The following is a 21,330-nucleotide window of genomic DNA, read 5'->3' on the forward strand; positions in this document are numbered from 1 at the left end:
TGTAGCAGTCCTCACTAGGCGTGTTACATGAGAATCCACCTGTGGAGAGGTTTCCCATTTGGAAAAATAATTATCCACAAAGTGGTATGCAAAAGCCAAAAGTTTTTGAGGCTGGTACCGCTTACCCGGATATTTCCACGCCTCCTCTAAATGATCCACTGACTGACCAGATAGAGGAAATACAGTGGCATCACCCCCCTTAATATCCTTAAAGAAGGCATATTTAGATTTGGCCACGAGGGGGGAGGGGGATCGTCATGTGGCCAGGTATATATATATTTTAGACTTTGACTCCACCTCCTTAGTACGAGGGAGCTCCTGGTCTGAGATGTCAAAAATCTCCCCGTCATCAGACGTTATGTCATCCTCATCATAATGAGCTGAGACACTAAAGGCCGCTTAGCGGCCGCAATGATGACTCCCCCTGTAAAACGTCCATCAGGTGCTGCACCGTATTGGACAATGAGTTTACTTATGCAGGTTCCTGGGAGGGCGAAAGTGGGAGACACTGGGGTACCATCAGCTGTCTAGGGAACCCCTGCATGGTTGATGACCCTACCGACTGCTGCGGTAACCCCATTTGGGGAAACGCAGGGGGGTTGCCAGCTGGCCCACAAGGATTGTAAGTGCTACAGCAAAAAGGAGAGGGGGGGGGGGGGGAGCAGGTGCACAGTATAAGCACTAAGAACACAAATGATCAAAATATCTATGATAGACTGCAATAATTAACATGGTTTTAAATGTAAGGTTTCTTAGTACATGTTTGGCCAAAGATGTTTGCCCACCTACCACGTCACGGTGAACCTTATACAGGTGGGTCCCTAACATCTCTAATACTAACACACTAATTAATTTATCTAGGTCTTACCTATCATAGAGCCCATTAGATGTGTGTACTGCAATGCAAGGACCCATACCAGTTAAAATCACCTGGGGCAGGCAGGAAGAGTGCTAGCCCAAAGAAGGGGTCTGCTCCCCCCCCCCTCTCCTTTTTGCTGCAGAACTACTGGTCTCAGCATGGTAGCACCTATTATAATGTTTTAATATTAGGATGTGCAGCCACAGCTGCTTGTAGAAAACTTCAGGGGCCATAACAGCCCCCCTCTATTACAGGTGCTCCGACTCCGAGCCGGGCACCTACGAAACTGAGTTGCCTTGGCTCGGGGGCGGGGCATAGGAGGGACCCCAGTGCATCCTGGGAGGATGAAAATTTAACTCTGTGGTATCTGACGTCATCACCTATACCCCAAGGTATCCTGTGGAACCTCATGGACCCTGATGTAGAAAAACCACTGATAATAGATGAGCCGCGTGCAAGAAAATGATCAGGATCATCAGAATAATTTTCCACCCTCATGTTTCAAAAATGAATATTATGGGCCTGATCCTACTTACTAATGCAAGAATCTGCCCGTGTACGCCAAGGTTCTGTGCGTCTGCACGTGGAAGCCTATCCCACCCACTGATCTTACGTCTGTCCGTGTACGCCAAAGTTCTGTGCGTCTGCACGTGGAAGCCTATCCCACCCACTGATCCTACGTCTGTCCGTGTACGTCAAGGTTCTGTGTCTGCACGTGGAAGCCTATCCCACCCACTGATCTTACGTCTGTCCGTGTACACCAAGGTTCTGTGCGTCTGCACGTGGGAGCCTATCCCACCCACTGATCTTACGTCTGCCCGTGTACGCCAAGGTTCTGTGCGTCTGCACGTGGAAGCCTATCCCACCCACTGATCTTACGTCTGCCCGTGTACACCAAGGTTCTGTGTCTGCACGTGGGAGCCTATCCCACCCACTGATCTTACGTCTGCCCGTGTACGCCAAGGTTCTGTGCGTCTGCACGTGGGAGCCTATCCCACCCACTGATCTTACATCTGCCCGTGTACGCCAAGGTTCTGTGCGTCTGCACCTGGGAGCCTATCCCACCCACTTATCTTACGTCTGCCCGTGTACGCCAAGGTTCTGTGCGTCTGCCCGTGGAAGCCTATCCCACCCACTGATCTTACGTCTGTCCGTGTACGCCAAGGTTCTGTGCGTCTGCACGTGGGAGCCTATCCCACCCACTGATCTTACGTCTGCCCGTGTACGCCAAGGTTCTGTGTCTGCACATGGGAGCCTATCCCACCCACTGATCTTACGTCTGTCCGTGTACGCCAAGGTTCTGTGTCTGCACGTGGGAGCCTATCCCACCCACTGATCCTACGTCTGTCCGTGTACGCCAAGGTTCTGTGTCTGCACGTGGAAGCCTATCCCACCCACTGATCCTACGTCTGTCCGTGTACGCCAAAGTTCTGTGCGTCTGCACGTGGAAGCCTATCCCACCCACTGATCTTACGTCTGTCCGTGTACGCCAAAGTTCTGTGCGTCTGCACGTGGGAGCCTATCCCACCCACTGATCTTACGTCTGTCCGTGTACGCCAAGGTTCTGTGTCTGCACGTGGGAGCCTATCCCACCCACTGATCTTACGTCTGCATCACTGGCACCTTCACACATTGGATGAAGTTTTGTTTAAAACAGGCGACCCATCTCCGTCCACACGCTACGACTAAGCATGGACGCCGTCTTACACGCCCACAAGACAGAACAGTTCTGTGAGATCGCATCGCTGCTGCCCATTTCAGGAATAGGGAGCTGCTCGTTCCTGAACATGCGCAGTTGCAGATCCCTTACTTTGGCGCCTGTGCGGTATACTCGGGATCAGGCCCCGTCTGTCGCTGACGTAGCGGCACAGAAACACGTACTCACCTGATCGTAGTTGTCCTGACCGTGGAAAAAAGGCTCCTTGCGGAAGATCATGCTGGCCAGCATACAGCCGAGGCTCCACATGTCCAGGCTGTAATCATACATCTGCGGAGGAGAGAACGGCGCGTCAGCCACACGGGGGGACAGAGGGACCATGGACCGTTCTTCATCTCTCACTTACCTGGTAATCAACCAACAATTCAGGACCCTTAAAGTATCGAGAGGCGACACGTACATTGTACTCCTGTGCCGGATGGTAAAACTCCGCCAATCCCCAGTCTATCAACCGAAGCTGGAAGACAGGACAAACATGGAGAACGGGAATGAGGGGGCGGCTGCAACTACGAGGACAGGCGCAGGTCAGCGCCACTTTCCTACCGTGTTCTAGCTCCTGTATCCAATTTGTCTTATGATCTACGGAGCTGAGCATATTATCAAACTTATACATAGAAAGAAGAACAACTAATCGCCATGCAGGAACGGAAACCCAAGAGGACAGGAACAGAGATAAATGCCAGGTGAACGCTCCCATTACCTTCTTCTGCTGGTGATCAATCATGACATTATGAGGCTTCACATCTCGGTGCATCACTCCCTGACTGTGGCAGTAATCCAGCGCCTGTCACAGAGACAAGGAGACATGTCATTATATATGTACCCGTCAGGGGGCGCGCGGACACTCAGGGGGGGGGGGGGGGGCATGGTCACAGTCAGACCTGCAATGTTATTCCCCCCGCTGCGCAGTCTGCTATGCTGACAGCACTAGGCCCAAACCCTCAGGAAGAGACTCCCGGACACACGACCACATCGAATTCTGACCAAATTCAGGAGAGTAATAATGAACCAGAGAAACTCACCTTCAGTAGCTCATACATGTAGTAACGGATGTCGTAGTCCGTCAAGATCTGATATAACTGCTGTATGGAAACAGACAACACATTCACTAGAACAAGAACTGCTCAAAATCTGAGACAACAAATCCCTACAGCTGTTCCGACAAAAGCAGATCCGATCACTCACATCTAACGCGATCCAGACATCCAGGGCTGAGTGACTGGACAAGGACCACCTTACACTGAGGCCGATAAATCAAATGGAACCATTAACAAAAACCCACCTCTCACTGCCCGACATTCACACCAACACCCAGACACTAATACCCACCTCTCACTGCCCGACATTCACACCAACACCCAGACACTAATACCCACCTCTCACTGCCCGACATTCACACCAACACCCAGACACTAATACCCACCTCTCACTGCCCGACATTCACACCAACACCCAGACACTAATACCCACCTCTCACTGCCCAACATTCACACCAACACCCAGACACTAATGCCCACCTCTCACTGCCCGACATTCACACCAACACCCAGACACTAATACCGACCTCTCACTGCCCGACATTCACACAAACACACAGGCACTAATACCCATTTCCTACTGCCCGACATTCACACCAACACTAGTACCCACCTCTCACTGCCCGACATTCACTTCAACACACAGACACTAGTACCCATCTCTCACTGCCCGACATTCACTTCAACACACAGACACTAGTACCCACCTCTCACTGCCCGACATTCACACCAACACACAGGCACTAGTACCCACCTCTCACTGCCCGACATTCACACCAACACACAGACACTAGTACCATCTCTCACTGCCCAACATTCACACCAACACACAGACACTAATACCCACCTCTCACTGATCGACATTCACACCAACACCCAGACACTAATACCCACCTCTCACTGCCCGACATTCACACACACACACAGGCACTAGTACCCATTTCCCACTGCCCGACATTCACACCAACACCCAGACACTAATACCAACCTCTCACTGCCCGACATTCACACCAACACCCAGACACTAATGCCCACCTCTCACTGCCCAACATTCACACCAACACCCAGACACTAATACCCACCTCTCACTGCCCGACATTCACACCAACACACAGACACTAATACCCACCTCTCACTGCCCGACATTCACACCAACACACAGACACTAATACCCACCTCTCACTGCCCGACATTCACACCAACACCCAGACACTAATACCAACCTCTCACTGCCCGACATTCACACCAACACCCAGACACTAATGCCCACCTCTCACTGCCCAACATTCACACCAACACCCAGACACTAATACCAACCTCTCACTGCCCGACATTCACACCAACACCCAGACACTAATGCCCACCTCTCACTGCCCGACATTCACACCAACACACAGACACTAATACCCACCTCTCACTGCCCGACATTCACACCAACACACAGACACTAATACCCATTTCCCACTGCCCGACATTCACACCAACACACAGACACTAATACCCACCTCTCACTGCCCGACATTCACACCAACACCCAGACACTAATACCCACCTCTCAGAAAAAGAAGAAGCACAAAAACTATTGTCAACCTACTTTGAAGTCTGTATTATTGATGTATTCGAACACTAGAGCTGGAGTCTTCGACTGTGGAAATTAATTGAAAATGTACAGTAATCAGAATTCAATAAAGTTTTTTATTTTTTATAGCTTTCCAAAACGGTCATTGTTGTGGTTGAATTTCCTGGACACCTTCCCCTCTCAGTGTGAGCCCCCCACCTGCAGACAGACCTACCTCACTTTCTTACCACGCATCTTAGTGTAGAATAGGGGGGGGGGTTAAGGGCGACCCTAAAGAATGACTGTCACCATGTCTCCTACAAAGCCTTTTACACATCAAAACTTAAAAAAACAATGTTTTTTTACTTCACTTGTAACAGCTCAAAAAGAAAATGATAGTTATGATAAAACTTACCCTTGTTAACGCTCTAAGTCCATAGGGTCCACAGGGAGACAATGGGGTGTAGGTGGGACTTGGAGGACCGAACAGCAACAGAATGCTCCGGTCCTTCCCCCTATACCCTGCCCACAGCCTGAGGGCAACTCAGTTTTGTTAACAAGCCCCAAGGCAGGAGCAGGATAGGAGAGAAGGAAGACTGGTACACTGAGGAATCACACTCTCACACAGAGAAGGAAACCAGTGACCAAGATAAGAAACCCATAGAAGCTAGGAGCGTCAGGGCGGGTGCCCTATGGACCCTATGGACTTTGAAGAAAGAGTTAATAAGGGTGAGTTTTACCATAACTCATTTTCTTCTTCAGGGTCCATAGGGCTCCACAAGGAGACAATGGGGATGTCCCAAAGCAGTTGTTCAAGAGCAGGAACGTTCCTGAGCTGAGAGGAGAACCCGGAACCCGAAGGAAGACTTCTGAGGCGCAAATGTATCAAAGGCATAAAACCTAAGAAAGGTGTGGACAGAAGGCCACGTAACCGCCTTGCATAGCTGTTCAGCAGAGGCGCCACGCCGAGCTACCCACGAGGGACCCACAGAGCGAGTAGAATGAGCAGATACTGAAGCCAGCACAGGAAGGCCAGTCTGCGTGTCAGCCTGTGAGATAGTCATGCAAAGCCATCTGGCTAGAGTCTGTTCATTTAGCTGGCCATCCCTTCTCATGAAGTCCATAGAGGATGAAGAGGGAGTCCGATTTCCTGATGAAACTAGTACGGTCCATGTAGATCTTCAGAGCATGGAACACATCCAGAGGGGCCTCCTCACTGGCCAAGAGGTCTGGTGATTGAAAGGTTGGAACCACAATTATCTCACTTAGGTTAAAACGAGAAACCACCTGCGGAAGGAAGCCTGGGAGCTTTCTCATAGCAGCCCGGTCTTAATGAAAGATTAAAAAAGGGGATCAACATTAAAGCCCCTAAATCCGATACGCTACGGGCAGATGCTATAGCCAGAAGAAACAGTCTTCGCAGTGAGCCACTTGACATCCACTGATTCCAGGGGTTCGAATGGAGGTTCCTGAAGCACCACTGACAAATCCCATGGAGCCACCGTAGGGACAGAGGGAGGTTGTATAGATAGAACACCCTGCAGGAAGGTGTGAACATCCGGTAAAGGAGCAATTCTGCTCTGCAACCAGACAGACAAAGCAGAGACCTGCACTTTCAGAGATGCTAGGTGGAGACCTAGATCCAATCCAGCCTGAAGAAAGGCAAGAATTCTATAAACTTTAAAAACTTGGGAGTCAGATTCTTGGAGCACACCATTGGAAATATGCCATATTCTGTGATAAATTCTGTCCGGTTTACGTGCTCTGAGCATGGTCTGGACCACAGAGCTAGAGAAACCCTTAGCCGTTAGGAGGGATTTCTCAAGATAAGATAACACAAGAAAACAGAATATACCTGGCGCCAATCTTGTTAAAAAAACTTAGATTAAGAAAACAATCAATTAATAATTGCTGATTCTGCTGCCCTCTATATGGGAGATCTACTCAAAACCTCCTAACCTTATAAAAGTGAAAAAAGAAAAAAAAGAGAGCACTGAAATCAGCAATATTAAAAATAATTTAACAAATTTCTAAAATGGCATAAAAAAAATGTAATTACAATTAACATGTACCAGTTGCCGGCCAGCAATATTATAATCCAATAATTATAAGTCTCCATCAAATTGTAAATACCACACACAATGATTCATATATATATAAAAGAAAAAAACCTCTAGAAGAGTCAACGTGATAAAAACACTTTGTAGATCTAAAGAATAATTTATACCAAATCAGACAATTGCTGTTATAGATGAATATCACTAATTACCCAGAGAAAATGATGTATAATCAAGTTTAGCCATAATGATAGTGCAACAGGTATGCGAGTAGTATCCACTAGCTGTTCACTTATAAAGATACTTTTGTAGCAATAGATATTTCTTTTTACTCTGAGACAAACTGATACAGTGTCTTTAGCTCCTGCTGTTTGGGCTGATATAGAGCCATCATCACATTCGTTCTCCGTGTGATATTATTCCACTGCTTCACCTGTGGAGCAGCTTAGAGCAGCTTGTTCAATCTTATATTGTTCTCGTTTTTTGCTTAGATAAGCATAATATGCATATATAAAGAAACTGTTAGTAGTCTTTTAGTTTTTATATATGAATAGCTGTTTAGCTGTATATTTGCCAGAGATATATATATTTTTGGATTTCCTGCATTATGCAGTTTTAGCAAGTGTCCCTCATGGCCATGTGGTATTTAAAAAAAAGAAAAAATAGATTATTCTTTTACCGGGATGTTGAGTCGGCAGTTTCTGGGGATCCACCGGACAGTTGGCTCGCTAGTTATGCTTGTAGCTCTGTCGCTCGTCTCTAGGGGTTGGAAAGCACCTGTTCCCTTTGAGCGTGTGATCGGTAGATGTGGCTCAGTATCTGCCGGCGTCACTTGGTAGCCAGACTGTTAGCCCGCTATTAGCGCTAGTTGCTATATCGCTCGTCTCTAGGGGTTGAAAGGCATCTATTCCCTTTGAGCGTGTGGCCAGTAAATGTGGATCAACATCAGCCGGCGTCACTTAGTAAAACGCGTTTCTCCGCCTAGAAGTTCGGCGGCTTCCTCAGTCAGCATGTCAGTTGAAGCCGTTAGGAGGGATGTCTCAAGAGCCAAGCTACAAAAGACAGAAGGGCCAGGTCTGGATGTAAACACGGAAACCCAGAGACAACAGGTCTACTCGTAGAGGAAGTTGAAGAGGAACTTCTAGGAAGCCGAAGCCATCAACAGGACTGTGCTCCCTTCCTGCTTGAATTTTCGAAAAACTCGAGGAAGCAGGGATATTGGGGGGGGTTGGGGAAAAGAGATATGCCAAATGGAAGGTCCACTTCACTAACAATACGTCCACAAAAACTGCATCAGAGTCCCTTGTCCTGGCTCCATACACTCGAACTTTGTTGCTGTGTCTTAAGGCCATGAGATCCACATCCAGTAGACCCCATTTGTCCTCCAGGAGCTGAAAAACTTCTGGATGTAGAGACCACTCTCCTGCATGCACGTCGTGACGGGTGAAGAAGTCTTTTTTCCCAATTGAGAAGTCCCGGGATGAATTCTGCAGAGATGGCGTTCGGTCCATGCTAGAATGTGGAACACTTCTGCCACTGCTGCCCAACTTCGAGCGCATCCTTGGTGATTGAGGTAGGCCACTGCCGTGGCGTTGTCGGATTGTACTTGTACTGGCTTTCCCTGAAGAATATCCTGAGCCAGAGTGAGAGCTCTGTAGATGGTTCGAAGTTAAAGGACGTTAATAGGTAATACTGCTTTGACTGGGGTCCAGCGGCCCTGGAAGAAGTGCTGGCTGGTCACTGCGCCCCACCCTCGGAGGCTTGCATCCGTGGTGAGGAGAGCCCAGTCCGTAAACCAAAATGGGCGACCCTTGTCTAAATGGGATGTCTGTAGCCACCAGGCTAGGGACATGCGAACATCATCTGGGATCCGAGTAGATGGGGTAGCCCGTTCCACCTGGAAAGAATCAGTTGTAGGGGACTGGAGTGAAACCGAGCGTACTCCACCATGGACTGTATGGCATTCTGGAGCAGCAGGGCCGTGCTTGGGTCTGATGGAGGTCTGGTGCAAAAGAACTGCTTGGGGGGGGTAGCCTAAGGAATGAGAGGCCGTATCCGTGGGAGACCACTTCCCTTACGCAGGCATCTGACGTGGTTTGATGCCACAACTGGGAGAATTTAAGAAGTCGGCCTCCCATCCTGGGAGCCCCCAGGGAGAGGCCCGCCCCGTCATGCTGTAGGCTTGTCCTCAGATTTGGCAGGGGGACGTCTAGTAGCCCAGGTCTGTTTAGTCCTAGGCTTGGAGGCCTTAGTTGATGCCTTGGAAAGGACTGACCTTTGGTTTTCCAGAGTACGAAAAAACCGAAAGGATGACATCCGTGGCTTCGCGCTATATGCAGCAGGCAGGAACGCAGTCTTGGAAGCTGCAAGGTCGTCACAATGTTATCCAATTCCAGGCCAAACAGGATATTTCCAGAAAAAGGCAGAGATTCCAGAGCCTTCTTAGAGTCTGGATCTGCTTGCTAGACAATACGGCGGGCCACTACCGAAGAGGCAGATATCCTGGAGACTAGAAAAGCCGTATCCAGAGCTGCTTCACCTAAATAGGAGGCTGCATCTCTAATGTGAGATATGTAGGACAGCTGTTCCCTCGAAGCATCAGAGGGAAATGTCTCTTCTAGGGCCTCTGCCCAACTCTCAATGGCTTTTGCCACCCAGGACACAGCCCTAGCAGGACGAGTAATAGCTCCTATAAGAGAGTATATAGCATTCTTGACCAGACAAGTTACATGAGAATCCACTGCTGGAGGAACTTCCCATTTATACCCCTTTTACACCAAACAAATAACCCGGTTATTGCCAGGTCGATCCGCGTTGAGGCTCTGTGTGAATGGCTCCCAAAAAAATAACCCGGGTCGATTTACCGGGCAATCTTACTCGTGTTCAGAGCAGGGTTGAAAACGGGTTGTTCCCGGGTCATGAGGCAGTGTAAACGGGTGCTACCCTGCTTATTTGACCCGGCTAGCTCTGAAAGATGCTGATTGGAGCTTCTGGGGCACCGGCAGATGATGTAATTTGTCAGTGCCCTGCAGAGAGAGACGCACATGAAGCCATTGCTTGCCTGCCTAACCTCCTGCACCACAGCAGCCTGGCCAGCAGCCACAAAAGCAGGCAGGCACACAGCCTGCCATACCCAGACCAGCAGCCACAAACACAGGCTAATACACAGCCTGCCATACCCTGACCAGCAGCCACAAACGCAGGCTGATACACAGCCTGCCACAGCCAGAACAGCAACCACCCCTCTCTTTTGTTGCCTTTTGTGACCATCTTTGTCAGACCTTAAAACAGACCATTTTTAATGACCTATAGAGCAGGGATTACCCGGGTTCAGTGTAAACGGGGCAAACCCGGGAATAACCCGGGTCGAGTTGCAGTGTAAACGGGGTCTGAAGTCGAGTTCGACCCGGGATTGACCAGTGTTCAAATTCCAGGGTCGAACCCGGGATTTTGGTGTAAAAGGGGTATTAGTGCAATCAGTAGCGGAAAGAGGGTAAAAGGAACTTAACGTTTTGGTACCTGAAACCTTTTACCAGCCATATTCCATGCGTCAGTCATGTGATCAGACAGCTGGTCAGAGTGAGAAGACTCTGGTAAAATGACCTTTTGTCGTTTATACAGCGGCTGTTTTATCTTAGGAGCGGGTTCATCCTCTTCTATTTGTAGATTAGACTTTACAGCTCTCACAAGAGCAGGTATATTTAATTTAGAGGGGGCTCCTCGTCTCCTGATAAGGAGTCAGAGTGAGAGGCGTCTGCGTCTCCGAGATGATAACTCAGAATCTGATAACTGGGAGGACTGGGAAAATATCACAGCACACTTCAGTGGCAAACGCAGGATTCTTCAGGGGGGGGTTTCAAAATGCCTGATTTTAGAGTGAGTGTGGCCAGTCCATGAAGAGGGCATAATTAGCACTTATCCAGCTTTGCGTCATACAAAGTGTATTGTGTGTCATAATTCCAGCACACAGTACACAGGACCAACTATCACAGTAAGCCATTACATGCGGCCATCCTGCCTTAGCTGAATGTTGTTGTTTCAGATGTGGGCACCATTCCAGAGTATGGGAGCAAGTACCGGAGTCTGGGGGAGCAGCAGAAAAAAATATCACAACCCTGGACATATATGTACATATTGATCTCATTATGCACTGGATAGAGAATTATTATCCAGTATTAATAATTAAGCCTATAGATGGTCTATAGCAGTGCACCCCTAACAACAAGAGATATGGTAAGAACTTACCTTTGTTATCTCTGTTTCTACGAAGTCCATAGGGTCCACAGGGTTGACCTTGGGGTATAGCTGGATCTGGATCCACGGGCACCACGCAGTTAAAGCTTTGCTGCTCCCAGGATGCACTTGGGTCCGTCCTCCTCTATACCCCGCCCCGGCCACAGGCACCTCAGTTGGTAAGCAGCTAAGGCCGGAGGAGGAGACTAAACAGAGAGAAGGAAGACTGGAACACACAAGAAACCATACTCACAGAAATGGGAGACGGAAAACCGGTGACCAGCCACACAGCCCATTTGAAGCCAGGTGCGTCAGGGCGGGCGCCCTGTGGACCCTATGGACTTCGTAGAAACAGAGATAACAAAGGTAAGTTCTTACCATATCTCTTGTTTTCTACTTCAGGGTCCATAGGGGGTCCACAGGGTTGACCTTGGGGATGTCCCAAAGCAGTTCAACTAAGGGCGGGGACGCTCCTGTGCTGAAAGGAGTACCCGGCGCCCAAAGGATGCATCCTGAGAGGCGAAGGTGTCAAACGCATAAAACCTCAAAAACGTCTGAATTGAAGACCAAGTAGCCGCCTTACACAGCTGAACAGCGGAGGCGCCACGTCTAGCAGCCCAAGAGGGACCCACAGAACGAGTGGAATGAGCCTTAACAGAGGCTGGCACAGGTAAACCCTCCTGCGCATAAGCCTCACAAATAACTGAACGAAGCCAACGGGCTATCGTTTGCTTGTTGGCAGGCCAACCCCTCTTGTGAAAACCGAAGAGGACAAACAAAGAATCCGACTTCCTAACCGAAGCAGTCCGGTCCACATAGATTCTAAGTGCCCGGACCACATCCAAGGAAGCCTCACCAGCAGAAAGATCAGGTGACTGAAAAGCTGGCACAACAAGTTCCTGATTAATGTGGAACTTTGAAACCACTTTGGGCAAAAACTCAGGACGCGTGCGGAGCACTGCCCTGTCCTGGTGAAAAATCAGAAAAGGAGGGCGACAGGAAAGCGCCCCCAATTCTGAAACCCTCCTGGCCGAAGCAATTGCCAGGAGAAAAATGGTCTTAAACGTCAGCCACTTGAGCTCCACCGACTCAAGCGGCTCAAAAGGAGGACCCTGCAAGACCCTCAGTACCACCGTCAAGTCCCACGGAGCCACCGGAGGCACGAAGGGAGGCTGGATCCTGAGAACACCTTGGAAAGAGGTGTAAACATCTGGCAGTGTAGCAATCCGTCGCTGAAACCACACGGACAAAGCAGACACATGAACCTTCAGAGAGGCCAGGCGTAAGCCGAGGTCCAAACCCGATTGAAGAAATTCCAAGATTCTGGAAACCCGGAACACCTGCGGATCATAGTTTCTGGATTCACACCATTGAAAATAAGTGCGCCACACCCTGTGGTAAATCCACGCGGAGGCAGGCTTGCGTGCCCTAAGCATGGTACCAATCACTGAACTGGAGAAACCCCTAGACCTCAAGACGGCTGTCTCAAGAGCCACGCCGTCAAAGACAGCCGACCCAGATCCGGGTAAAGGCAGGGCCCCTGAGACAACAGGTCCCGACGCTGAGGAAGAAGGTACGGAGCGTCGATGGAGAGGCACCTCAGATCGGAGTACCAAGGACGTCTGGGCCACGCCGGAGCCACCAGCACGAGCGTGCCGCCGTCCTGCTTGAATTTCCGCAGAACCCGAGGAAGTAAGGATATCGGAGGAAACAGATACGCCAGGTGAAACGTCCATTTCACCGACAGAGCGTCTACCAGACAGGCGCCTGCGTCTCTTGTCCTTGACCCGTAAACGGGCAACTTGTGATTGTGACGGGAGGCCATCAAGTCCAGCTCCGGCAGCCCCCACCTGTCCACGAGTAGCTGAAACACCTCTGGGTGAAGCGACCATTCCCCGGGATGCACATCGTGACGGCTGAGGAAGTCCGCCTCCCAATTGAGGACTCCGGGAATGAAGACTGCCGAGATCACTGGAACATGACACTCCGCCCAAGCAAGAATGCGAGACACCTCCGACATTGCTGCCCGACTGCGAGTTCCCCCTTGGTGGTTGATGTACGCCACCGTGGTGGCGTTGTCGGACTGCACCTGAACCGCCCTTCCGTGAAGAGCGGGGCCGGACGACTGCAGGGCCCTGTACACAGCCCGCAGTTCCAGGATGTTGATGGGGAGAAGTGCTTCTTCCGCGGACCAACGACCCTGAAGCGATAATGAGCCGGTCACTGCCCCCCAACCCCGAAGACTGGCATCCGTCGTGAGCAGGACCCAGTCCGGGATCCAAAAGGGGCGCCCCTCGACCAGATGCACCGTCTGAAGCCACCAAGCCAAAGACTGCCGAACCTCCGCGGACAACACCAGCATCTGAGAGCGGATCCGGTGAGGTAACCCGTTCCATTCCGATAGAATCAGCCCCTGCAGGGGCCGGGAATGGAACTGGGCAAATTCCACCATGTCGAATGTCGACACCATGGACCCCAGAACTCTCATAGCTGAATGGACCGACAGGCGGCAACTGCTCAGGCAACTGTGTATCCGCAGCTGCAGGGAGGAGACCTTCTCTGGAGTCAGGAAAATCCGCTGCTGACGAGAATCCAGCAGGGCTCCCAAATGAACCATCCGCTGTGATGGAATCAGGGAGGACTTCTTCCAGTTTATCAACCACCCGTGTGCTTGAAGACAAGCAATGGTCAGGTGGAGATGTCGAAGAAGCACCTCCGGGGAGCTCGCCAGCAGCAGAAGATCGTCCAGGTACGGCAACAGACGTAGACCCTGACCCCGAAGGTGGGCAGCCATAACCGCCATCACCTTGGTGAACACCCTCAGAGCCGTGGAAAGGCCAAAAGGCAACGCCCGAAATTGGTAGTGATGTTTCAGGATAGCAAACCTCAGATACCGCTGATGTGCCGGTGCTATGGGCACATGGAGATATGCGTCCTGGATATCGAGGGAGACCATATAATCCCCGGGTTCCATCGCCAGAATGATGGAACGTAACGTTTCCATCCTGAACCTGGGAACTCTGAGGTATCTGTTCAGAGACTTCAAATTCAGGATAGGGCGATGAGAACCATTGGGTTTCTGTACCAGAAACAGAGTAGAATAGTACCCCGTCCCGCGCTGAGACTGCGGAACGGGAACAATGACCCCTGCTTGTAGCAAGGATTCTATAGCTACCTGAATCTGACCAGCTTTGGTCTTGTCCAGAGAAGGACTCGTACAGAAAAACTGGTGGGGCGGCCTGAACCGAAAAGACAGGGCGTACCCCTGAGAGACTACTTCTCGAACCCAGGCATCCGTGGTGGTATTGTGCCAACACTGGGCGAATTGGAGAAGTCGGCCTCCCACTCTGGGGTCCCCCAGAGAGAGGCCCGTCCCATCAGGCAGCAGGCTTATCCTCCTGCTTGGAAGAAGGGCGCCGAGCACTCCATGCCTGCTTCTTGGGCTTGGGTGCGGCCTTGGTCGCCGAATGTCTCGGGAAGGACTGGCCCTTGGCCTTACCCTGAACCCGAAAGGACCGAAAGGCAGAGCTCCTCACCTTAGCCGGCGCAGAGGCCGAAGGGAGAAAAGCCGACTTGGACTTAGCCAAAGTATCCACTATTCTGTCCAAATCCGGACCAAATAGTAAATCACCATTAAAAGGCAAAGCCTCCAGACCCTTTTTTGAATCTGCATCAGCCCTCCAGGACCTCAGCCACAGGGAGCGCCGAGCAGATACCGCTGCAGCCGACACCCTAGAAGTGAGCAGGCTGGCATCCAAAGACGCTTCCCCAATATAGGAAGCTGCATCCCGCATCTGTCCCACTAACGCTCTCTGGATATCCGGAGCCTCATCAGGAAAGGTATCCTCCAAGGCATTGGCCCATGCCTCAATGGCTTTAGCCACCCAGGAGATAGCCATGGACGGGCGAGCCACCGCCCCGGAAAGAGAATAAATGGACTTTAAACAAGTCTCCACCTTCCTGTCCGTGGGATCCTTCAAAGAGGAGATAGACGGCAATGGCAACGTCGCGCTTTTGATCAAGCGGGTAACGTGGGAATCCACCGCCGGCGGAGTTTCCCATTTCCTGCAATGAGCTTCAGGAAAAGGATAGTTCGCCGCCAACCTTTTCTGTGGATGGAACCTCTTACTAGGTAATTGCCAGGCCGCCGCCATATGATCCGATAATTGATCAGACAGGGGGAACACAGTTGAGGTCACCTTGGCCTTTTTAAAATTAGGAAACTTCGACCTAGGAGCCGGCGCATCATCCTCAACATGTAGGATAGCCCGCACCGCCCTAACTAAGGCTGGAACATTAATGGAGGACTTAGCTTCCACCTCCTGCCCCATGACATCAGAGTCAGAGTCCTCATGGATTTCTCCATCATCTGAGGACACTTCTGAGTCCGACAACTGCGCAGCTAGTGAACTCACAACCGGACGTTTAGACACCCTTGGTGGCACATCACCTTGCAACATAGACTGAAACGCCGAGGATGAAGCCGCCAGACTCTGTACGGAGCTGGATAGAACATCCACCCAAGGCGGAGGAGCCGTCGGAGCAACACTCTGCAAAGGCACTACAGACTGACACGTCCCTGGGGAAGACTGCACATACACAGGCAGTCCCGAGTAAGGACCCACAGTCTGGGCCCCGGGGGAAGACCGCAACATTTGTGGAACCCTCGGGGAATGGGAGATGGTGGGCTGCGGTAACGCCCTAGAAGGGACCGCTGATGGGACCGATAACCGGTCCGCAATAGACGCCAGCACCTGTGAAAACATCGCCCAAGGAGGGTCCTGTGATACAGGGGGGTTGGAGGGGCCCGGTACCAGCTGGCACCGCCCGCACAGACCATCCTGAGATAAGTCCTCCCCATCAACTCCAGCAGCACAGCGTCTGCAGGAAAATAACACAGGAGCCACAGAGCGCTCAGTCTCCTCATCCGACATGATACCGTAAATACACAAGAAATAGGTATCACCAGAGGAATTACGGTTTTAACACCCGCGCACTCACCAGTATGCGAAACAACAGCCCAGAAATGGTACTGTGTAGCACACAACAGTATGTGACTGACCCCACAAATACGTGTTTTATATATGTGAGGGTCTCAGAAAAACGCCCTTCCCCCACACACCTGCCGGGCCGTAGGAGAAGGAAAGGGATAGTTATAAGCTGACAGTAAGGAGAATAAGTCACAGACAGGCAGCACTAGCAATAGTCACATACAATGCAGAAAAGTTATACTCACTGCACCTTCCGCTACAATCAACCGCCCAGATTCAGTGTCTGGGAGGGCTATAGCGCTGTGTACACTGTCCTTTAGCAGGGGAGAGGTACACAGGGGGACCGGTCCACTTGATACCGCCTGGGAGTCTGCGATGTGCCAGTAAAGATGGCCGCCGGAGACCTCAGAGGAGGAGTGGCCGAGAGATAAGAGCAGCTCAGCGACGCCAGACTGCGTGTTGAAAGGCGCGCTGAGCTGAGGGGAGGAGCCGCTAGACAGGGAAGGCTGCCTCCCCTGGCTAGCAATTAACCCCCGGGTTGCCGGTCCCGCTACCAGCCTGATACCCTGGTGGTCTAGCGGACACGCAGGGTATTCCTCAATTGAGGGGGAGCCCGCCGCCGCCGCTAGCGCCTCCGGTCTGTCCCCAGAGACCGGAGGCTCCTGACTGCATTAAAGTATCCGCGGGCCGCCGCACGCGGCGACCCGCGGCTTACCTGATCCCTGTCGCGTCCGGCAGCAGTCAAGGGAGTCCCCAGAGCCCGGCTAGTACAGGCTCTGGGGTCCCGCCGCGATCCCCAGAGCTGTACTGGCGTCGCGGCGCCAGCGGGGAGAAGGAGCGGCAGCGTGGACGTTCTAAAGGACAGTCTGATGCTGCCGCTCTAAAAGTGTAAAAAAAGAAGAAAAAAATAAAAAATTTCTCTTTTAAAATAAAGCTTAGGGGCTGCTCCTGCAGCCCCACTGCGACAGGGTGATCCGACTCCGGCCGGGCACCAACTAAAACTGAGGTGCCTGTGGCCGGGGCGGGGTATAGAGGAGGACGGACCCAAGTGCATCCTGGGAGCAGCAAAGCTTTAACTGCGTGGTGCCCGTGGATCCAGATCCAGCTATACCCCAAGGTCAACCCTGTGGACCCCCTATGGACCCTGAAGTAGAAAGTGCATGTTTTCCAGATCTCCTAGTTGGTGCATAGGTGTATTACTGCCTGACACATGTTAAAAGTTCCACAGGTGGTACCAATTATTTAATTTGTGATACTGAGAAGAACATGCAGCGCTAGTAAAATACTATTATATTATTCTTTCTATTGTGGTCATCGTGTGGGCTGGGGAGAGGGGTTTCCAAGGCAACCGGAAACCCCCCCCTGTGTTTGCCTATGCACTTAGTAGGTTACTAGGTAAGGGTCTCTCTTTTTGCAGCATTTCCTAAAAAACTGTAGGAGGTATTTGCCAAACTCTGTACTGAGGTAGATAGTACGTCTACCCATGGGGGAAGCAAAGGTTTTGTAGGGAGAACCTGCTGTGTCCATCCCATAGGGGGAGCTACCACAGGGACCGCTGAGAGGTCCGCAATATTCTGCCAGTACCTGTGAAAAGGTAGCCCAGGGTGGGTCCTGAGGAGGAGACACCGGAGCTCAGGGCGGTATAGCAATTTGTAATAAGACCATCCTGACTGAGGTCCTCTGGAGCTAATCCCGCTGAGCAGGACGTACAGGACACCATAGTAGGAGCAGTAGCATCAGGCTGCTTGTTCTTTCCTCTGCCAGACATAGCCACAGGGATAATAACATACACAGTACGATACAGTGCAGTGTGAAATATGGCACAGTGTAGTGAGCAACCGTGCTATATAGTATGTGATAGCCCTCACAATTACATGGAAGATGTGAGGTACAATGAATCCCCTATACCTTAGTATGTCAGGGTATAGTAGAATAAAGGGAAAGGTATAAGAGGACAGTATAGAAAGTAGAGATCAGCGCTAGCACAAGTCACATACAATGCAGAAAAACCCTGTATATATATATATATATATATATATATATATATATATATATATATCTATCTATCTGCAATGGGCACCAAAATCACTTACACAGAGCGCAGTGGCTGGTAGGACATAGCGCTGTATAACCTGGCCTGCGGGAGAGGTATACAGGAGACTGGACCCAGCGTTCGCGGAGATCTGCTTGCCAAAAATGTCTGCCGTGCGTCTCTGAGGGGGCGGAGGGTGAGAGAGGAGCAGCTCAGGGAACACCAAGACCACAGTGGAATGGCGTCCCGAGTTGGGGGAGGGGCTGCAGGGAGAGCGCCTTTTCCACTGGCTGGCGTTAACCACCGGCTCCCCTGGCCTGCAGAATATGCCTCTGCGCCAGTATTATATACGCCCCGGTGGTGGAGTCGTGGGCGCACCAGTGGCCACATCAGCGCCTCCGATCTGTCTCCTGTTACAAGAAGCTAGACTGCATAAAGACGCGGGACGTCGCAGGCGGGGACCCGCCTTACCTGTCCCCTGGATTACGGGCTGCAGTCTGGGAGCCTTGCTAGCTAGGTCCCCCTCCGAGCCCCACTGGGAGTACCTAGCTGGGGGCTGGTATCACGGCGCCGCGGAGGGGAGATGGAGCAGCAGCGCATACGTCTCGTGCTGCAGCTCAATAGTAAAAATACTATAAATAACAATAAGCTTGGGCTGGTGTGGCCTAGCAGGCAAGCAGGACGGTCGAGGCTTTAGTGAGCTCCTGGCTTGCCTCTCTATTAGTTCCCTAGCTCCTGATTTTTAATCACCCCAGGCCCGTCACCCACCTTGGGTACCCAGCTGACCTTGGGGACGAGGTGGTGTGGTCGCGGAATCGGGGGTCAACTCCAGAGACTTTGCGGATTGCAGCCTCCACCTCCTTCAGAAGCACCGGGCTCGCATGCTGCCGCTGCCGGGTTGTGTGCAGAGGGACGAACGCGGCTCCTCTCCGTGGATTGAGGGGCGGTTGTTGCTCACCCCACCAACGCTCCTGCGCCCTGACTACGACCCAGCACTCCGGAACTTGGCTGTTCTCACTGACGCTGGCCCATCCCGTCTGCTGACCCACGTGCATTGAAGGCTGGAAGTCGGCTGCCTCCTAGCTGTCTCCTGTGCGGTGAGCTCTGGTTCTTAACTCCCTGCTGGGGGGTCCTCCTGTGCCAGGCTCTAGTCTATTGGCTCCAATTAATAGACCTGTCCTGTCCATCTCCGGGGTGGGGCTGTGCGGATCAGGTTGGCAACTTGCCTCCTTCATTCTCACTTCTGGCGTGCTGGGGACTCAGAGTCTTGTGGGGTATAATTTACCATCCTGCCCACCTACTGCTTGCCCCATTACACCAAGTCCCACCTGATATTGGTGATATTAGTGGTGCTTTATAAAGCAGGTTAACCCCCCTCCTGGTTACATTCATTATTTATTCTAAGACCCTGCTATTTTTCTGATGGCCAGTTAAGGTGCAGGCCGTCAGTCCCCTGGGTGTCTTGCCCCCTGTTCTCCCCTGCAGCGCAACTTCCCTTTGCCCTGGTTACGCTAATTAGCTATATTGCGAATTTTATCCTGCCCCTGGTGACCTCTATTCACCCATAGGGGTATTGTTCCATCCTGTAACACTTGCTCGGACCTTATATTCCATGCAGAGGTCCACTGCTAAAGTACTAAAGCAAGGGGGAGGTGATATTAACCAGCACTTCACAAGGGGAACCAAATCCAGTTAACTCAGGGGTCCTCCCCTCTCCATCTTTGATTGATATGGATAAAACAGGTTCCTCTCCCCCCAACCCTTCTACAAAAGGAGGACATTCTGGCTCTTCGATGCTTAATCACGGATTTTAAGGACTCTCTCGAAACTAAGCTGGATGGCCGTGGCCTCGATTAAATCTGACATATCCACCTTTGCCTATAGAACGACTGGGCTGGAGTCTTGACAAGATAATCTACACAACCTTTTTTCATTTCTATTGCCGGTTCTCGGTACCCGGGAGCTCCTGTTGGAACGGGCACACCGTGCTCTCCGTCCCAAGCCTAGGGACAATGAACGGCCCCGTGATGTGGTAATGCACTCTCTCAGCTACAAGGACAAGGAACTTGTTCTGGCCCCCACTAAGGGGAAACCCTATATACTCTTTAATAATGCCAAACTTCAATTCTACCAGAACTTGGCACCTTTAACAATTGCTAAACGTAGAGACTTCCGGGACCGGGGCATCAGATATCGCTGGGGTTTCCCCTTCAAGCTTATCGTAGACCTCAATGTCAAGTCTGTCCTCACCTAGGACATCCGGGAATGCAAAGATCTACTGACACACTTGGAGGAATCTGGTCCCTCCCCTGAAGGGGTTGTCAACGCATCGTGAGTAGCCCACTATACCTGTCCGGTGGTCCTGTTCTCATGACACCATTCTCATAGTTTAAGATCACATATTCTAATTATAGTTTATCACTCTATTTGCTTTTCAGAACTAGTTTTCGGTGTTTTATTACTCACACGTTATCTAGATATCGTATTGCAAGTTAGGGTCTGTTTTCTCTATTTTTGAGCCCCTAACCAACTGTCCCTTTTGATGATTATTATTATATTTGTTAACTATCCTCATGTAATTCTCTGCAACTACTGTTGTATATATTAGGTTTTTCTTTGCGATATGTTGTGGGGTTCCTGTGGATGGGTTTGACCCCATCTTTCTCTCCTGTGCTGCTGATCCCACCACATAGGCCTCTAGTCAATATGGATCGGTCTCTGCTTGGTATCCCCAATAGTCTTATAGTTTTATTTTCGGTAATCTTTATTACTGGGGAGCTCAATTAGTTTCTGCTATTTCATTTGTATTTCTCAATATTCAGTGATGACTCCGATTCTCCTTTTGT

The 21,330-nt window shown here is 50.9% G+C and overlaps 1 protein-coding gene across 1 annotated transcript in view; it reads right to left on the reverse strand.

Moving 5' to 3' along the window:
- Nucleotides 1–21,330, reverse strand: part of CSNK2A2 (casein kinase 2 alpha 2) — a 43,966-nt gene that overhangs the window by 9,302 nt on the left and 13,334 nt on the right. The window contains exons 4-8 of the mRNA XM_088456855.1: nt 5,208–5,258; nt 3,599–3,658; nt 3,277–3,360; nt 2,923–3,033; nt 2,745–2,846 (exon numbers count right to left, since the gene is read on the reverse strand). Of these exons, the coding sequence (XP_088312981.1) occupies nt 2,745–2,846; nt 2,923–3,033; nt 3,277–3,360; nt 3,599–3,658; nt 5,208–5,258 (408 nt within the window). The remainder of the gene's footprint in view (nt 1–2,744; nt 2,847–2,922; nt 3,034–3,276; nt 3,361–3,598; nt 3,659–5,207; nt 5,259–21,330) is intronic.

The sequence above is a fragment of the Taudactylus pleione genome, unplaced genomic scaffold (assembly GCF_031769625.1).
Source record: "Taudactylus pleione unplaced genomic scaffold, aTauple2 ptg000724l, whole genome shotgun sequence".
Taxonomy (NCBI): Eukaryota; Metazoa; Chordata; class Amphibia; order Anura; family Myobatrachidae; genus Taudactylus; species Taudactylus pleione.